At 29.4% G+C, this 21,971-nt stretch overlaps 1 protein-coding gene across 1 annotated transcript in view; it reads left to right on the top strand.

Moving 5' to 3' along the window:
- Nucleotides 1-21,971, top strand: part of LOC111642286 (oxysterol-binding protein-related protein 1-like) — a 190,167-nt gene that overhangs the window by 93,892 nt on the left and 74,304 nt on the right. The window contains exon 13 of the mRNA XM_023388617.1: nt 7,714-7,952. Coding sequence (XP_023244385.1) covers nt 7,714-7,952 — 239 coding nt within the window. The remainder of the gene's footprint in view (nt 1-7,713; nt 7,953-21,971) is intronic.

The raw sequence follows: 21,971 nt of genomic DNA, 5'->3' as shown, positions 1-21,971 counted from the left end.
TGCTATAAGTAATAGATATGTATATATCCATGGTGCGGTTTACTTTATATTACTTTTAAAAAATCAATTTTTCAAAAATATTTCCTCAAAATTGATGAAAAAACTTTATGGGTTAATTGTACCTAAATAACCCCCGTTTTTTTGCCTGGACCGCATTTAATCAGAGACAAAGCTTTTATTCGTATTCTTTATTTTCTATGCATTTCGGGTGCAATATTTTCTTTAATTTGTACCCCTCTTCAGGATTTTTACATTTCTATAAATTTGGTAAATTTAATTATTACATCGGTAAATTACTACATTAGTTATACAATGGTTAACTAACCTGTTTTAAGTTTTAGATCGACATCTGCCCAGTGTTGATGTTATGTCCCCTAAGGCATTTTTATATGCTCCTAAGCTTTCCATATCTGGTCTCAGATTTCATTTTTCTAACTCCATTCTAGAGACTAAGGACAGACAGACTGACAACAGTAGTATTTATACGTCTACAAATTTTTCCAATTGCAACCAATAAACTGGATGAAGCTGAAAAAATATACCAATACAAAAAAATCCAGCAGCATAAACACTTTACTAGACAAACTTTTTCAACCATCTGTTTGTTACACATGCTGTTGAAACCAATAACATCAATGTTCTTTTTATTTACAATTTTTGTTCAAATTATTAGGTTAAAACTTGATGATGATCATTTAAGACAGTTGAAAATGTTTGTTTATCTAGTAAAATATTTATGCTGATGGATTTTTTGGTGTTGATTTATTTATTTGTAACAAAATATACATTTTGATATACTATGTGTAGACACTTTAAAGATGTAATATTCTAATAATAGTATTGTTATTGAATATAATAAAATAGAGCTAATATTATCAACTCTTTTACATACAGTTGTAAGCTTTAAACACAATTCAGCTGTCAAAATTAGAAAATTTTAATATATTGATACAATAATTTTAATTTTCAAATGTTTGAAAATTAAAATTATACTGCATTTTTAAAGGTTTGAGTACTGTGGTTTATGACAAGTGCAGTTTTCTACTTTAAAAGATGTATCTGTTACAATACAGACTTCAAAAATGAAGAAAATTTTCAGTCATTATTTAATTTTTGTTTAATAACAAACTATTTACAAATGTATATAATTCATTAACACTTTTATGAATAATATAGTTGTTGAAATTTATGTTGTAATAAAAACTGAAAAAATAATGATTGATAGAAACAACTACTTTTTACAGTTTAATTAAATGATTATGGACTGATCCAAAACTTAACAAAGAGATAGAGAATAATTGAGGGAGGTTGGAAATATTTATAGAAATGATGACATAAATTCAAGCATTTTGATTTTCATGTCATAAAATTATAATTTAATAAATAATTGTTCTCTTTTGAATGTGGATTAATTTGACTATATTTTGAGAATATTTGTATAGGTGAAAGTTTAATTATTTTTTGAGATTATAACTGTGGGAAACTGTTCTCCCAAAGCAGGAAATGTTAAAATTGAAAAGTTTTTGCTCTACACAAATTTTTGCTCTATTTTAACTGCAATTTATTTATAATTTAGTCCTACTCAGAGCCATTAAGCCAGATTTAAATTCTTGTGTGCTGCATCTAGTGCTCAAAGTTCTTTTCAGTTATTATGGTAGATACAATGAGGACTGGACCTTTTTTTTTTTTTTTCGTTGAATGATTACTGATTTGAATGGTTTCAACATTTGCAGGTCTGCATCCTAACAACAAACACTGTAGTTAACTATCTTTTCTAACAAATATGTAGTCAACTGTCTTTACTAACAAAGTGCAAATTCTGTGAAATGACATATTTTATGGCTTAATGTGAGAAGACAATGCCCGGTTTACAGAAAACAAGAGTGGGTGGTCATTAACACAGTTTACTAGTAGGTGGGCATTTAAATTGCTGCCAGAATATATTGCTTTGAGCCTGATGAAAAACTGTGAAAAAATTAATGAATTGTTTATTTGCAAATCCCTGTCTCTGTATTGTTGTTATATTAATATGATTTCATTTTCTTTATCATATACAGGGCCGGATCATCGCATAGACAAATGAGACAAATGTCTAGGGTCCGGTCAAACTGTCTATTTTTAAAAGATTTGTAAATAAGATAGTTTACTTTTCTGTTGGACAACTGTATAATACTGGTAAAACTGATAAAATATATTATTTAAATATTAACCAAAAAGGTTAAATTAAACAAGTAAAACGGCAAAACCGTATTTGGGACACGACTATGTCTCGGAGACAATACTAAGCAGAATCATTTTGACGCTCAAGGAGGGTCTTGTTCTCATTATCCAATCTTCTTTGGTATCGCTGCTTTTGGGCGCGATCGTTCAAACTTCGCCGGCCACGACCACGAGATCGTCCACGATGCATTTTTGATGAAATTAACCTATCCAATTTCGAAATTTCTCTCCGTTGCAACCTGTCGGCCCGGGTTGAATTTTTGTCGATACCTAACGAGAATTTCCTTTTTTGAAAAAAATAATCGTGGCTATTGTATCGTCCGAAATTATTATTTTTTTTATTTTGCACAAACAATATACAGTTTAACCCGATTATAACGTCATCGGATGTAACGATAACCCTAATATAATGTCAAATTTTTATCGGTTTCACGAATTTACTATACTAGATAATGTTAAAAAACCTACTTGTAACGACATAAAACCCTGTCTTAATGTCATGTTTGAAGCACTCCTAAATTTACAAAATTAGATTACAAATTTTATTCAACAAAGAAAATACTACGTGTTCAGTCCTAGGGTCACAGTTCAGTTCCTAGANTAATGGCCTTAACTGTTAATGGTTTATTTAAAAGATCAACTTTGATGTAGATATAGTTCTTAAATCCGTCTTTGTATAAGCAAACGAAAATATGATACTGGTTAGTGAGAGGTAATATGACCTTTACAAAAGTATCCTACCGTGGGACATTTTTATGCTAAGTTGACCATGAACAGTAATCAATGTTAATAACCACAAAAACAATGTGCATTAGGCCTTTAATAAGTCATTTAATACCGTTATGAAGTGTATTATAGAGAATACGAAGTTGTGTACAGTCAAGACCAGCGCAAGAGTATCTAACAGCCTAACAGAAAATTAGGCGCCCCATGTACCTGTACAGGTATTAAATATTTTTTATCAATAAAAATTTAAGATTTGTTTTAGTTTTTCACATTATTTAGTTTTGTTTTATTTATTATATATTTTTTGTGTGCTCTATTTCTTGTGAGCGAGGGGGCCCGGTAAGAAGAAAATGTGTAGGGCCCCAAAGTGAGTTAATCCGGCCCTGATCATATAATTGGTAAAGTTATCTCATGTCATAAGGATATGTTTATTGTAAACATTCCTTCAAGAAGTCATTATAGTTTCAATGCTAACATCTTCAGAGACCAGTTGCCATATCTCTAAAAATAAAAATTGATAGTCTACTATATTAATGATAGTTTAGACAATGAGTTATGAGTAGGGATTTGATATGACGTATCAAATTCCTATCCACATATATATCATATTGAGATAAAATATAAATACTTACTTGGTTCTTACTTCTGATATACTGTATGAGTAAACATTATTATAAAAGTATCAGATCATTTTTCTTGTCAAATAATTTGTCATCAAAAGAATAGCTTGCTCATAATTAACAATGGATTTGTAGAAATATTACTAGATGTAGAAAATCTTATTCATCTTACAAATTTTCTAAAACTAAAATTGTTTTTAAAATCTAAAAAGATTCAACATGTTAAAAATTGGATAAAGAATTGTATTCAATCTGTTATACTAAATGATTTCCTAGGAGAATAAAAGAAATGAAACATACAAAATTAATGCTGTTTTTATTCAATTATTTAGTTAAATAAGAATTCATTTAAATATTTTAATGATTTCATTCTACAATATAATATAAAATTACAAGTATTATGTTATTGGTCATACAAGAAGCATTAAAGAAACCAGATTCTTTTTCACTAAAGTCTACCAAAAATAGGATTTGGTCAATATTTTCTTAATAATCTGTTTCTTACTTGATTTAACAGTTGTTTCAGCTTTACTAAAATGTCTCTCAGCGGGACAGGTATACAGCCACTGCTCACTTAATGAACTTCCTGTTTAATGACTGCTTGGACTTACGACCAACTTTCCAGTACAGAGAATCCCTTTTTTTAATCTTAGTCTTAGCTCCTGCAGTCAGTTGCTATTTGCTATATGAAGTGTTCATAATTTCCAAGACCACATATTTTATTTTTAAAAAATCAATTTTTCAAAAATATTTCCTCAAAATTGATGAAAAAACTTTATGGGTTAATTGTACCTAAATAACCCCTGTTTTTTTGCCTGGACTACATTTAATCAGTGTCTTTAAAGTGTCTACACATAGTATATCAAAACAGTGCCGGCCTGAGACAAGTTTTAGGATGGAGCGATATCCTATTATGGCGCCCCCTTGGTTGCCCTTAATTTATATCCTTTAATTTTCTTTACCACTGAGGCGCCCCCTAGGACTTAGCGCCTGGAGCGGCTGCTCCGTTCGCCCTATGGTAGGGCCGGCTCTGTATCAAAATGTATATTTTGTTACAAATAAATAAATCAACACCAAAAAATCCATCAGCATAAATATTTTACTAGATAAACAAACATTTTCAACTGTCTTAAATGATCATCATCAAGTTTTAACCTAATAATTTGAACAAAAATTGTAAATAAAAAGAACATTGATGTTATTGGTTTCAACAGCATGTGTAACAAACAGATGGTTGAAAAAGTTTGTCTAGTAAAGTGTTTATGCTGCTGGATTTTTTTGTATTGGTATATTTTTTCAGCTTCATCCAGTTTATTGGTTGCAATTGGAAAAATTTGTAGACGTATAAATACTACTGTTGTCAGTCTGTCTGTCCTTAGTCTCTAGAATGGAGTTAGAAAAATGAAATCTGAGACCAGATATGGAAAGCTTAGGAGCATATAAAAATGCCTTAGGGGACATAACATCAACACTGGGCAGATGTCGATCTAAAACTTAAAACAGGTTAGTTAACCATTGTATAACTAATGTAGTAATTTACCGATGTAATAATTAAATTTACCAAATTTATAGAAATGTAAAAATCCTGAAGAGGGGTACAAATTAAAGAAAATATTGCACCCGAAATGCATAGAAAATAAAGAATACGAATAAAAGCTTTGTCTCTGATTAAATGCGGTCCAGGCAAAAAAACGGGGGTTATTTAGGTACAATTAACCCATAAAGTTTTTTCATCAATTTTGAGGAAATATTTCTGAAAAATTGATTTTTTAAAAGTAATATAAAGTAAACCGCACCATGGATATATACATATCTATTACTTATACCACATATTTTGTTTATAAATTTGTACTTTATTGTGCATCCCATTTGAAGGATTTGATGACTAAAATATTAATGTGAATGTCTTTTTTACTTTTTTGGCTCTGTTATATTTAACAGAAGTATGATATACGAAAAGGAAAGTACTGTATAAAAGTATGGCAATCAGTCAAAATTGCCCCCCCCCAGATTTTTACACTTTTGGACTCTGGACCTTTAAATGTTGAGAAATGAAAAAAAATTCAGGGGTTTTTTCTGTATGTATTGATGTTAATGTGTGTATATGTGGGGTATGATTTTATTCATCCTTTTTGAAGCTTAATAACTCCTGTTCTTTTTGTCAATAATTTATGAAATTTTTGGGGAGGTTTGTTTATTAGGGGGATTGATGCTATTAATATTAAACTTTGAAGACTAAATGTTGAGGGTTGGAGGAGATAAAGGGGTTGTGTCATATATCCAGTTGGGTTGGATTTAATGACATTTTTACTCGTTATTAGCATTTACAATTTTTTATAAAACTCATCTCTACCCCCCAAAATTAAGTTTTTTGCCATTTTATAATAGTTAAAAATATAAAAAGTTTTTTAAATAAAATATTATAACAGATGTGTCACCAAGTGTTGCTGGGAAAGTTAAGCAACTCCTTGCTGGATTTTTTATAAATAAACTAATTTTTTTTGTTACATTATTTTTATAATTTTTGCTGATTGTATTTTTGTTCTGTAATATGTAAGAGTTGCAAATTAAAACAAAGCTTTAAAATTGGAGCTTTCTTTAGACATTTTCTTTATCTTAAATAGATAAAAATGATTGAGCTCATTGCTTAATGACTTAGTCGTAGGAATGAAACTCGGTCGTCAAATGAGGAGTGATTGTATAAACAATCCATAAATCTGATTTTTAAGAAATGCCAAATGATCTGCCATATTATTGAGTTGTAATAAAGTCAATTTAATAATTACATGTAAAGTAATTTGACTAGAGGTAGGCAGTTAGGCTTTCATCTTGTGATAATTTTAATAATTATAATAAATTGAGTGATCAATATGGTTATGTCTAAATTAATAGCTTTAGAAGTAAATGTCTGGGTAGTGGCAATGCACATGCACAGTAAGCTGGAGTGGCAGGTTTAGTCCCACTCTGGCTGATTCTTTTCTTCCAGAAATCCTAAATTAAAATTAATTTATTATAATTATTAAAATTAGCATGAGATAACAGCCTAATCGCCTTTCTCTTGTCAAATTACTTTACATCTAATTATTGAATTAACCTTATTGAAGACCAATAATAGGGCAGTTCCTTTTGCATTGCAAGATAGGCAAGTATATTTGGGAAGGTTTATAAATGACTTTTCAAATCTTCTGGAAAATTAAGTAATATTTTAGTAAAACATTCTTCAAATTGTCTTTTTTAAAAATAAACTCTAGAAATTAAAAACATGATTTAGTAGTGGCAAGTGATATCAACATGATTTAGATAGTGGCAAGTGAAATTTATTACTGATATCAATAAAAGTATCAAAACAGGAGTTTAAAGTAAAATTCTGCTTGATTAGGAAAAAAAGCATTAATGCTTTACTGGTAATGATGCATCAATTATACAATGGAACCTCGCTTAACATGCACCTCTCATAATGAGTAATTTGCATAACGAGCAAAGCAAATTGTAAAAAATGACTTGCTTAACAAGCGATGTTTCACATAATTAGTGACGAGGAGAGGAGAAGTCCCAAATTGTGCACATGCTACATCAGTCTGTGTTTAGCACTCATTCTGCTAGCATTTTAGTGTTGCTTGTGATCACACATTTTTCCAAACTTGTGTTCACACATATTACATATAAACATCAACAATCATAGTCCATTATATAATAAACATGCCAAACAATGTCAAATTCTGGGCTATGTAAAGACTATAATTAAATATTAGAAATTATTGTATTTTTATTTTTTATTTTTTTGTTTTCTGCAAATCTAATTCGCATTCCTGGTTGGTTCATTCTGCACTAGAAGAAAGGATGAAGGTGATTCATGCTCCTTAACAATGTATACTATATAATTTTCTTTGAATAAACGTTATACATAAAATATTTGAGTTTTTTTTTCGGCATGAAATGCATTATCGTATTGTACATTAATTTATATGGGAAAAATTGTTTCGCTTGACGAGTGTTTTGCTTTATGAGTAACATTCTGGAATGAATTATGCTCGTGAAGCAAGGTTCCACTGTATCTCTAATTATGAGGCTTTTATGAATTGATTTTTTTAAATTCTTATTGATTTATTGTATCTGTTGAAAGAAATAACTTTTATTTTTATTTCAGACTGCTCAAGCTCAACAACAAATTTTTGAAAGACAAGCTGCTGCTTTAAGTAATACTTGGCAAGATATTGCAAAAAAATCTACATCAAATAAATTAATTTCAGTTTTGGAGGAACCTTCTTATTTGTGTTTATTTAATCAGTTAAAACAAGCAGTAGACTCATGCCGTAAAGTATCACTTAGTCTTTCTCAATGTTTAACAGTATTATTTCAACAAGAAGAGGTAATAATTTCTCAATTTTCAAATTAAATAAAATTTTTGAATTTTATTTATAAATTTTTGTATCAGTTATTGTGGTCAATATATTCTCTTATGTATTCATCATTAAATAATAAATAAAAGTAAATACAAATCTGTTACAAAATAATTTTTCTTCTCACTTATTCAATGAGACAAAAGTTTTTAGTAGGCACATTATTTTCAGTGCAGAATATTTTATACTCAATTTAGAATATTGTAAACTGTGTTCAAGAAGTAGAATAATATCATTAAATGTACTGTAGTGTTAATTATACCCTAATTGATTTGAGAAAATTGTATATTGGACATGAATATTTGTTTTAAATGGAAAATATATATTTAAAAATTACAGTTTGCATTCATATAGCTAATTAAAAGATAGTCTTTTAATTTCATTGAATTTTTAATATCAAAAATATATCTTCAATGAGTATAAATATATTAATTATTACCGGTAAACAGCATTTGAGGAGCTAACATTCAAAATGTGTTTTGTCACAGTTATTGAAAATTTAGTAATACACAAAAAATTGTTTACAAGTTTCTAAGGGACATTTGTAAAGATTATAATAGAATTTTTTTAATTGCATTACTCTTTCTATGTTTAAAATGCTTAATAATAATTCAGAAGATGGAAAAATAGTTTAAAAATGATTATTTATGTTGGACAAAAATACTTTGAATGATTCTAGTGTACAGATTGCTTTTTCAATAGACAATAATGGAGAAATGCTATTTATAAAGAAAATAAAAAAGAAAAGGATGGATTTTTTGTGTGTTTTTATCATTACAGCATCCAGTTTTTAATCATTTATAAGGAATAAAAAAAGGTGTTTTGCATCTGTATTGTGTAGATGTGTAGGTTACATCTTTCTTGTCTAAACAATCACAATAAATTTTATGTTCTTCAGTCACATTATCAGGAACTTCTGTAAAAAGTATATTTTTGTACCATTCAAATCAATTGTCTATTTTTTCCATTTTTTCTCTGACTTCCTGAAAGTTGTGACTTCCTACTTTCCACATTTTCTTCTATACTAATTGATTCATCTGTATCTTCCATTTTCTGTCTAAGAATACTCTCACTTAACTATCTCTCTCAACATGAATGAAGGATTTACATTACAAGGCACTTAACAGTAACACAAGTAAAACATGAAGTTGAAATCAAAATGTGCAGTATGACTCTGTGCACCACACTAAAGCGGTTTTGATCAGCTGATTGGACAAAACATACTATGAACAGATTTGAGGAATAGCCAAATCACAGTTTGTTTGAATCCTTAATTTTGTGCAGCTGTTTTTAATGATAGAAAATACTTTTTAAATTATGTTTTGTGTGTCATTAAGTAGTAGACTTTACAGTAGTTAATACATTTGACTTTTTCTGTGAGTAAACATATTTTGAATGTTTACTCCAGATTTTTAAAAGTTGGAAATAAGCATTATTTATTAGATCAGTGGTTTTAACCTGGGATGTAAGACAACTTTTTTGAAGGAGGAAAGTTTCATTATTTTTTGATGAAATTTTTTGTTCTTTTTATTGAGAATTTTTTTATTCTTTTATAAAGATCTTATTTTTAAAAAACATACCAATATTAAGTTTAAATGTAGAATTATGTATTTTGTTTTCTGTCGAAGAATTCTAACCTAGGGCTAAATGGTTTTTATATTAAGGAATGGATATTGAATTTTTTCTTAATTGTTTTTAATTGTTTAAATTAATAGTTACTGTTTATATTTGTGTTTTTTGTAAATATTCTAAATCAAAATGAGACTTGTGCATTTGGCATCTTTTTATATAGAAATGTTATGTTAAATTAATATTGTTTAGTTTGTATGAATGTTTTATAGAATAATTTAATTTGTAATGTAAATATTATAAATATTTATATTACAAATTGCTACATTACAATACAAATTATAAAAAATTTAGTTCAATATAGTTTTTTTCCTAATAGTTTTTTAAATAAAATCAATGAAAACTTTCCATCTGAACAAATTTATAGAAAGTCTAACACAGCATTTCAACATCCAGCATGAACTATTTGCTAAACTAACATTTTTGAGGTAGCTTATAGTTCTTTGTTAGGTTTAAACTAAAATTCAATGAAGGAATTGCTAGTATTTAAAAACATTCAAATAAAGCAGTGTTTTCAGCTGCTACATTAAATCTTTTCAAGCATGCAGTCTTTTGTTGGAATTGAGTTTAAATCTGATGAAGAGCTATAAACTAGCTTGTATTTTAATAAGAAATATAATTACCACCAATTTTTATTAATTTAGTAATTATTTTAAATAAAAAAAATTTTAATTGCTGAGTTTGATTGAGAACTGATCATTTATTTTTGTTTCTTATTTTAAGATTTTTTCATGATAAAAATTTATATTTAGAGAAATGAATCAGCAAAAGATAAATGCAAAATATGGTTAAATTTATTTTTTTAATACTCGATAATAATTACAATTATTAATATTATATATCTCTTTCTAACTGATCAAAATAATATTTTAATTAAATAATGAATCTGTGATGGTAGATAAAGTTAAAAGATCACTTTAAACTTCCACTTTCAACTCTCTACACCTGGGGATGGTCTGTTAACTGGGTAAACACGTATAAAATTTTTGGCACGCATGAGCCTTAACATAGACAGCATAGAAACCGAACAGAATAGATCCATAAGTGCTAGTTTACATTAATATTTAAATATTAAAGACTAAAGTATGGGACATAATTTAAAATATATAAAACACGTAAAAAGACGCACATAAAGAGGCCAACACGTATGCGCTTTGAGTCATGTAGGCGGTGCGGGAAAAGAATGTAAAATTATTGTTGATTTTTTTAATCGCCTGTATATATTAATCCAGACGTCCAGTAAGTCGAGGGTAGGGGAGTTGCAAGGGGAGAGCAGTTTTGTGAGGATGGCCTCCCAAATATATATCAACCTCCCTTCATCACAACGTTTGAGTATTTCCACCCGATTCCAAAGCGCTATGTGATGTTGTTGTATCACCAATTTGGAAAGTTCCGTGTCGCAATTGCCAAGTGCCACCAAACGTTGGTGTTCAGATATGCGGGCAGCCAGCATTCTGTTAACTGGGTTGTAAATGTTTGGTTCTTTTAACTTCCCACTGTTAAAGATGCACTATTTAATTCAACTAAATTATCACAGTGGCTAGTTCATCACCATCAATAATATCTTAATTTTACAGATATGTCTTAAAGATTATTTAATTAATGTGCTTTCTCACCAGAATTTGGAGTATATACAACCCGGTGGGGTTGTATATACTCCAAATCAACAACTATCTACAATTAACCAGTAACCGGTGCGAAATTCTTTAAAATCAGCGAACGTTTTTGATTCTCCTCCTGGGATCTTCTTCAGGCTTACTTTTTTATACCTTTTGTTATAACCGGATTCTGTATTTAATGTTTTGTATATTATCAGTAATAACTGTTTTAATATCTGTGTTTTAATTCAGATTTTCTGTATATAAAATATAGGAGAATCACAAGTATAATAATTAAACATTATATTACAAATTTGCTCTATGATATAGTTAAAAAAAAAAAAAAACTGAATCTGGATTCAAGTATACTTTCTACACCAGTAATGGTTTGTGAAGTGCAGATTGTAAAGCCATGATTTCAAGAGAGACAATTGTCCAATAGTTCTTTTGTATTTAATTCTGTTTTGATCATTTAGACATAATGTCAGCCAAAAGGATTTTTTATTAAGAAAGAAATTATAAATTTATCAAAAGATACTGATATCTACTGATTATCATGTGTTAACACAGCTGATAACAAATGACACCAAGTATACCAATTTTTTTAACATCAGTAACAGGGAAGTATAATCTTTTCTTGAAAGATGATAATACACATATAGTAGTTTATTTTATATATTTCAGTTTATTTTTCACTTTTCTATACAAAAGAAAGAATTACAAAAAACATTATTAAGTAATAATCAAAATAATTTGCATAATTATAACCTAAAATTGTAATAGAATTAAGTGAAAAATATTTTCTATAGAATTACTCAAACTTCATTACTGAAATCTTTTTCAAAATGAAGATTTATTGCATTTCAAATATGTATAATAATTATATAGCTTTATCATATAATCCAAACATTAAGCTTGAAAACAGTGAATTTTTGTTTCATTGAATTTGACATTTTAATATGATAGGAATAAAATTTCATTTTTAACAAAATGAAGTAATATCCTCTAAATGTTACATACCTTCTTCAGTGTGTTCAGCTAATGAAAGCAAAGTTTTATACAAAACATAAAACATCAAACTTAACATAATGATGAATTATAAAGTTGAAAATTTACAGGGTGATCATAGCTTTGAATAGGGATATACTACATATCAGTTATCTGAATGGATATTAGCAGTTCAAATGCAACCAAATTTTATGCATTAATGTTCCAGGACATGTGGAAGACCTTTTCGTGGGGAAAATTTATTTCTAAAACCTACCACTGCAGGGTTTGTTGTACTGAGCAAAAAAAACATACCAATTGCATAATGCACATATACTATAAACAATCTCTGGGTATAAAACTACCCATACCACTTATGGCAGATCAGACATGATGATGACCTTGCTGGAATGTGATTTTCTTGTAAAACTATTTTATGAAAACAGTGGTAATGCAGCAAGTGTATTTTGAGAGTTCTGACATATTAAGAAATTGTACCAAGGGTCTTTGATATTATGTGCTCTCTCAGAAGACTGATTGCATGATTTGAGGAAAGTGGATTTCTACATATACAGTCAGGGTACTCAAACCTAGCACTATACAAGTAGTGGAAAAACTTGCTATAACCTTTGAGTAATGATCTCGGACAATATAGGTAACAGGTTCCAGCAGTGTCACAGTGCATAAAGTACTGAACAAAAGGGCTACAATTTTCCCACACAAGTTCAGCCATGTCCAACAGTTGCTTGATGGTGAAAGGAAATCTATCTGACCTTTGCATTGAACTTTTGTTAGAATGAAAATGGATAATACTTAGCCATGGGAGATTTTGTGGATTGATGACACACATTTAGGCTTTTTAACATTTATATGAATGTCAAAACATTTCTCTGCACTTACCCAAACTCAGTGAAGTGCACAGTCATATTTATTCTTGGTCCATTTTTCTTCAAAGAGATCAGTTTCAAAGGCCTTATGATTGCTCTGTTTCCCGGAGGTATTGGGAGATGTTGAACAGTTTTGTTGTCCTGTACTAGCAGCAGCAATAACATTTTAAATTGACCATTTTTATGCAATGGTAACATTTCACCAAGAGCAGAACGTTAGTTGCACATTCTCCATACTATGGTCACCTCATTCTCCAGATCTTACTCATTGTGACTTCTAATTGTGGAATCATTTAAAAGACAATTTGTTGAGGTCATGTTCCTAACCTGGCAACTTTTAAAAACAATATCAAAGTGCTTGTGAGAAGCATCATGGAAAGTCAGTTACATTCAATCATTGAACATACTGTTTGTAAACTTTAGGCCTTTATAAAATTAATATTTATTTTTGAAAATGCAAAATGCTAGAAGAGCCAGTATCAGAAAGCATTGATGCAAAATGTTGAAAGTCTTTCCAAAATGAACACAAAACAGATCAAGTTTGATTTTGTTGAAAATTTAACCAATTAAGTTATTTGGAGGATAAAATTTGAATTTGTAGTTGAAATTCTAACTTCACTTTTAACTAGTTTATGAATTTGTTGTATTATAGGAAAATAGAAGCTATTTAGAAACCTGTTAGATCATGGGTGGCCAACCTTTTTGGGAAGAGTGCCACTATCTGAAAAAAAAAATTGTGTGCGCCACTTCCAACTTTTCTAACATACTAAAAAATATGAAAAAGTGAAAAATGTTATTTATAGGCTGATTATGGGATTTTTACAAAAATAGCACCTTTTTTTTTCATGTAAGTCTGAGTAGTGGAGATTTAAAAAAATAATATAATAAATAAAACAAAAGTACAAACTTAGGTTTTATTGTTAATTAATAAACATTTTTAAAGGTTTAGTCAGTTAGGTTATGTATAAAATAAAAATGAATAATTTGAAACATTTAATTCTAAATAATTATTAAATAGTCAGTACTTAATTAATGTGGCTTTTAAATTTGTAGCTTTTTTACCAAGTCATCTATATTAGGATTAGTTCTTGAAGATGCTAACTAAATTAGGTGTTTTAGGTGCATATCAGTTAATCTTGAATTATATTTTGATTTTATTATTTCATAATAGAAAACATTTGTTCACAAACATATGTTGATCCAAACCTACAACAATATCTGACAGCCAAATCATGTAAATTTGGAAAATTGCTTGTTGGTACAAATTTCCAAAATTCAATATAATTTGGATCACTTGCAGTTGGAATAAGTACTTTATATTTGCTTTTCAGTGTAGTATGGTGCTATAGATCAATAATTTCAATTTGGCTATCAGGTGGGTAACAATTAATGTCTTGTAGAGAAATTGAAAAAGGATTTGTGAAAAGATCAGCATTTTTTTTATCATCTTGAAAATCATCAAACCTAGCATTGAATAAATCCAGCAAAATGGATATTAAATTTTTAAATCTATTATTGTTTGGAGTATTATTGACTTGGGTAGCTAGTTCCTGCATTAATGCGAAATGTTTTAATCTTTTTTCTCCAAAATCGAGACAAAAAAGCAAAAGTTTGTTCACAAAAGAAGATATATAACCAACTTGAGTAGGAAAAATACAGAAAAGCTAAATCCCATAGCCAATCTTCATCCTTGAGTAGCAAGCACTCACTGGGTAGTTAATTATTTTCTTCCAGATATTTTAAAACACACTCTCTCAAATTCCAAAATCTCGTGAATGCACTTCCTTTGGAAAGCCAGCGCACACTACAATGAAGGAGTAACTCACCATCCTCTTCTGCTTCCTCTAGGAAAAGCTTATGAAATCATCGTCGATACAGAGCTCGAGCTCGTATTTTGATACAGTGCGCTACAGGGTCAACAACAGAAGACATGTTTAAATCCTTGGCACAAAGAGCTTCTTGATGGATAATACAATAATACTTAAAAACATTTTTTCCCAAATAATTTTCAAGCAGTACAACAAAACCTTTTATCCTGCCAACCATGCAAGTGCTCCATCTGTGCAAACATTATCTAATTTTGTCCACTCTACTTTGTTAACCTCAATTACATTTTTAAGTTCTTTATATATGTCCTCACCTGTAGTTAAAACTAGTTGGTGCAAATCAAGTTCTTCCACAATATAAAAATTATTGTTTGTGTAATGCACAAATATGCTTAACTGCACATTGTCTATGATGTCACAGCTTTCATTCAAAGTTAATTCATTAACTTTGAATGAAAGCTGTGAAGTATTTGCAATATTGTAGTCCAGAGACAATTTGTGTGCCAACATCCTGGCCCATGTCATCTATATGATGCATGATGGTATTTCTAGACAATGCTATTTTATCAACCATATTTTTGACGTTTATATCACCGACATTTTGGGCAAATATTAAAAGGCTATTTTTTATTATCTCTTCTCCATTAGAATAGGGTTTTTTTTGCAGGTTAACAACATACAAAGTTCATAAGAAGTCTTCACCATAGTTTCCATTCCGTTATTTCTTTTCTCAAACAAAGATTGTTGGCTGGCTAAAGATTTTATTGATAAATTCCGTTTACGAGTGTGATCCGACAGGATATTTGCTGTTGAAATCACTATACAGTTGTTTGAAATGTCGGTCCAGGTTAAATTCTTTTGGCACTGCTACACAAATTCCACATATCAAACAAACAGGCTTGGATGTATTTTGATGCATAAACAAAAATTGTTCTTCCCAGACAGTTTTAAAATCCTGAATTGGAATATACTCTTCATATTTTCTTTTTGATGTCGAAGGTTTACTCATGGACATAGTGAAAATAAAATTTTAAAACAATAATGCTCAACAGTTAAAAACAGTTTAAAAAAAGCTTAACGTCTTGCTCAGCAGTTTAAAATCAACTGAGCCAGACAGACAGTGTGTTGCACTTGCTCTTGCTTGAGAATGGACCAACATTGTCAGATATTTTTAGTGTTTGTAGCCAAAAATTTTATAAAAAGTAGCCCAAAAGCAGCCAATGTGCCAAATGATATTTTTTACACCAAACTAAAAAAAAGGGTAGCCAAATTTGGCAACGCTGGAACAGACAACCATAGCAAGACACAACGGTGCCAAAGCAAGGCAACTCAAACCATTGGGCTCATCCCATGACCATGCTATCTTACTGCATTGTTGTACTGGTGTCAAGCATTGCTGTTTTCCGGTACTGTTGTATTCAGTAGGGTATGAGTAGGGATTTTACAGATTTTGACAAAGTTCCTGAAGACGACATTATTATTTTTTCAAATTTTAAAATTTTTCAATGTCTTTGTGTGCCACTGTTAAAACTCCACTGTGCCACACTGTGGATCTAACACAAGGATGGCCAACCTGCGGCACGTGTGCTGCGGATTGGCCATCCTTGTGTTAGATTATATAATTCTACAAATCCTAAGAAAAACAATTTAGAGTATATATTATTTATCATTTATTAATCCATTTTTTTTGCTATTTGTTTATAACAAGATTTGTTTTACGTCAACATAACTATATATTGCTTACTCATTAATCAGCATTGTAAACACTATATTTTTTAAAATAAATATGATTAAACTGAATAAAAATTTTTTTAAGTGTTCCAGTGTCTCATAGATGGAAACTATAAATTTGTGACCTAGTGACTTTTTAAATTAACTAATTTATTTCACTCTTTCTATTTCTCATTATATGTAGATATTCTTTATAAATGTATATTATTGTAAATTCTTCATAGGAAGGAGAAAAAGTATATAATATACTTGGAAGTGAGTGAATTTTTGATATGCATCAAATAATTATGTGGGATGGTAAATAACAGACTTATAAAAGACATTTAATTAATTTATTTGATTCTAATCTAAATATATAAAATTACTTGTCCTGACTGAGTGATTGACTGATTGATTCATCATTGCCCAGAGCAAACCACTGAACTTAGAGGTGAAATTTTATACACTGTTAGGGTACGTCATAAAAATGCACACTAAGAAGGGATTTTTCAAAATTCCCCCATGGAGGGAGAGGGAAAGGATTAAGGCTTAACCTGAAGAACGGCTTCTACTGTATTATTTTAGATGCAATTTTTTATTTTCAACTATGTTTAGTCTTCATTGAGTACTAAGGTGTATTNCTAAATAATTATTAAATAGTCAGTACTTAATTAATGTGGCTTTTAAATTTGTAGCTTTTTTACCAAGTCATCTATATTAGGATTAGTTCTTGAAGATGCTAACTAAATTAGGTGTTTTAGGTGCATATCAGTTAATCTTGAATTATATTTTGATTTTATTATTTCATAATAGAAAACATTTGTTCACAAACATATGTTGATCCAAACCTACAACAATATCTGACAGCCAAATCATGTAAATTTGGAAAATTGCTTGTTGGTACAAATTTCCAAAATTCAATATAATTTGGATCACTTGCAGTTGGAATAAGTACTTTATATTTGCTTTTCAGTGTAGTATGGTGCTATAGATCAATAATTTCAATTTGGCTATCAGGTGGGTAACAATTAATGTCTTGTAGAGAAATTGAAAAAGGATTTGTGAAAAGATCAGCATTTTTTTTATCATCTTGAAAATCATCAAACCTAGCATTGAATAAATCCAGCAAAATGGATATTAAATTTTTAAATCTATTATTGTTTGGAGTATTATTGACTTGGGTAGCTAGTTCCTGCATTAATGCGAAATGTTTTAATCTTTTTTCTCCAAAATCGAGACAAAAAAGCAAAAGTTTGTTCACAAAAGAAGATATATAACCAACTTGAGTAGGAAAAATACAGAAAAGCTAAATCCCATAGCCAATCTTCATCCTTGAGTAGCAAGCACTCACTGGGTAGTTAATTATTTTCTTCCAGATATTTTAAAACACACTCTCTCAAATTCCAAAATCTCGTGAATGCACTTCCTTTGGAAAGCCAGCGCACACTACAATGAAGGAGTAACTCACCATCCTCTTCTGCTTCCTCTAGGAAAAGCTTATGAAATCATCGTCGATACAGAGCTCGAGCTCGTATTTTGATACAGTGCGCTACAGGGTCAACAACAGAAGACATGTTTAAATCCTTGGCACAAAGAGCTTCTTGATGGATAATACAATAATACTTAAAAACATTTTTTCCCAAATAATTTTCAAGCAGTACAACAAAACCTTTTATCCTGCCAACCATGCAAGTGCTCCATCTGTGCAAACATTATCTAATTTTGTCCACTCTACTTTGTTAACCTCAATTACATTTTTAAGTTCTTTATATATGTCCTCACCTGTAGTTAAAACTAGTTGGTGCAAATCAAGTTCTTCCACAATATAAAAATTATTGTTTGTGTAATGCACAAATATGCTTAACTGCACATTGTCTATGATGTCACAGCTTTCATTCAAAGTTAATTCATTAACTTTGAATGAAAGCTGTGAAGTATTTGCAATATTGTAGTCCAGAGACAATTTGTGTGCCAACATCCTGGCCCATGTCATCTATATGATGCATGATGGTATTTCTAGACAATGCTATTTTATCAACCATATTTTTGACGTTTATATCACCGACATTTTGGGCAAATATTAAAAGGCTATTTTTTATTATCTCTTCTCCATTAGAATAGGGTTTTTTTTGCAGGTTAACAACATACAAAGTTCATAAGAAGTCTTCACCATAGTTTCCATTCCGTTATTTCTTTTCTCAAACAAAGATTGTTGGCTGGCTAAAGATTTTATTGATAAATTCCGTTTACGAGTGTGATCCGACAGGATATTTGCTGTTGAAATCACTATACAGTTGTTTGAAATGTCGGTCCAGGTTAAATTCTTTTGGCACTGCTACACAAATTCCACATATCAAACAAACAGGCTTGGATGTATTTTGATGCATAAACAAAAATTGTTCTTCCCAGACAGTTTTAAAATCCTGAATTGGAATATACTCTTCATATTTTCTTTTTGATGTCGAAGGTTTACTCATGGACATAGTGAAAATAAAATTTTAAAACAATAATGCTCAACAGTTAAAAACAGTTTAAAAAAAGCTTAACGTCTTGCTCAGCAGTTTAAAATCAACTGAGCCAGACAGACAGTGTGTTGCACTTGCTCTTGCTTGAGAATGGACCAACATTGTCAGATATTTTTAGTGTTTGTAGCCAAAAATTTTATAAAAAGTAGCCCAAAAGCAGCCAATGTGCCAAATGATATTTTTTACACCAAACTAAAAAAAAGGGTAGCCAAATTTGGCAACGCTGGAACAGACAACCATAGCAAGACACAACGGTGCCAAAGCAAGGCAACTCAAACCATTGGGCTCATCCCATGACCATGCTATCTTACTGCATTGTTGTACTGGTGTCAAGCATTGCTGTTTTCCGGTACTGTTGTATTCAGTAGGGTATGAGTAGGGATTTTACAGATTTTGACAAAGTTCCTGAAGACGACATTATTATTTTTTCAAATTTTAAAATTTTTCAATGTCTTTGTGTGCCACTGTTAAAACTCCACTGTGCCACACTGTGGATCTAACACAAGGATGGCCAACCTGCGGCACGTGTGCTGCGGATTGGCCATCCTTGTGTTAGATTATATAATTCTACAAATCCTAAGAAAAACAATTTAGAGTATATATTATTTATCATTTATTAATCCATTTTTTTTGCTATTTGTTTATAACAAGATTTGTTTTACGTCAACATAACTATATATTGCTTACTCATTAATCAGCATTGTAAACACTATATTTTTTAAAATAAATATGATTAAACTGAATAAAAATTTTTTTAAGTGTTCCAGTGTCTCATAGATGGAAACTATAAATTTGTGACCTAGTGACTTTTTAAATTAACTAATTTATTTCACTCTTTCTATTTCTCATTATATGTAGATATTCTTTATAAATGTATATTATTGTAAATTCTTCATAGGAAGGAGAAAAAGTATATAATATACTTGGAAGTGAGTGAATTTTTGATATGCATCAAATAATTATGTGGGATGGTAAATAACAGACTTATAAAAGACATTTAATTAATTTATTTGATTCTAATCTAAATATATAAAATTACTTGTCCTGACTGAGTGATTGACTGATTGATTCATCATTGCCCAGAGCAAACCACTGAACTTAGAGGTGAAATTTTATACACTGTTAGGGTACGTCATAAAAATGCACACTAAGAAGGGATTTTTCAAAATTCCCCCATGGAGGGAGAGGGAAAGGATTAAGGCTTAACCTGAAGAACGGCTTCTACTGTATTATTTTAGATGCAATTTTTTATTTTCAACTATGTTTAGTCTTTATTGAGTACTAAGGTGTATTAAATTGATAATATTTCAGACATTGTTATAAATATTTTTATATACAGTATTTCGATTTTTTAACCAAATGTTTGAACCGTTTTAAATTCGAATTTGTTATTGCACATTGATTTGATTATAGAATGATTGTAAACATTCCAGAAAATTGATCAAATTGAAAACAGTTCATTTGATTCTCAGCAATTCTCATTATTCTCAGCAGTAGGTATTATATAACAATTACTATGGTTGTTGAAATACTGAATATAAACAGGGTTTGCTTGCAAAATCTGTATGTGCAAAGTCATGGGTATAGTAAAGTATAGTATAGTAAGTATAAGTAAATAAGTAATTAGTATAGTAAATAAGTAATTATAGTAAATAAGAATATTGCTAATATATACAAGAATCTGAATATGAGATTCATTTATTTTTCTAAATTTTAAAAATCAATGTAATATTTTGACATTAAAATTGTATGTTTTTCCACTTTTTGAGGGAAATTAAGAGAGGATTAGCAAATACAGTTTCCTTTCCCAATCATATACTTCCTTAAAAAAGTCATATCATATTTGATGACTAAATGCTGAGCTAAACCGACTCATTGTCAGATGACTACAGTTTGATCCTCTTATTGGAGAAAATTTTTGATGTAAAAATGTTTTTTGCGCCTAATTCAAGGTGGATTAACAATTTTCAGTTATTTCTTCAAGACATATAATTTTGTGCCTGGTCTCCACACTTCTGCCTCCATAAAGTGAAAGAAAGGAAAGTATATTTATTTAGTAAATTATAACACAGAGGTATTTTTATGATTTTGTAAACTCTTGCTTTCAATATGATGATATATTGTTTTTATTTGTATATTTCTTTTTGTTCATTAAATTTTCATTTGTTCATTGTTAATCAAATAATTTGTTTGATTAATTAATTAAACAACATACGGATCTATCGAAGAACTTATGATTTTCTCACTCAAAGAAATTGAGCCCTCCTAATTTTAGAAAATATTTCATTTTATTATCACAAATTACAATGCATTATACTAAATAATTTAATCCTAACTGGTGTCAGCATCCTGACTGAACTGAAAATTTATGTTCTTTCATCCAAACTTCAAAGTAAAGCCATCCACTAACAAGGTGAGCGAGCCTTACTGATTTGTCACCATTAAACATTCAATTGATTGTCCCTATCAAACTTGGGTTCTCACATATACTGTTAACAAAAACATCAGAATTTCTTTAAGAATCAGACCATTGGTATGTTTGTAACAATATACTAATGAGCTAATTCTAATATATAGTAAATAAAATAATTATATGAATAGCATTAATGATATCTGATCATAACATATACATACAATGATAATTGCTGAGTATAACATATTTATATAATTTGTTTCAAAGTTATATGTACTTGAAGTTATTAAAGTTTTTCAAATACAATAAATTTTATTTTTTGAATTTTCAAACATAACTCTTAAAAACAAAATGTAAAATCTGTTTTCAAATGATTTATATTATATATATATATTTATTTATTTATTTTTAAATATATTATATTTATAAA

Source organism: Centruroides sculpturatus, unplaced genomic scaffold (assembly GCF_000671375.1).
Source record: "Centruroides sculpturatus isolate CEXI.00-Female unplaced genomic scaffold, Cexi_2.0 scaffold751, whole genome shotgun sequence".
NCBI lineage: Eukaryota > Metazoa > Arthropoda > Arachnida > Scorpiones > Buthidae > Centruroides > Centruroides sculpturatus.
Note: the sequence above shows the minus strand (reverse complement) of the source record. Positions and strands in the feature narration are given on the sequence as shown.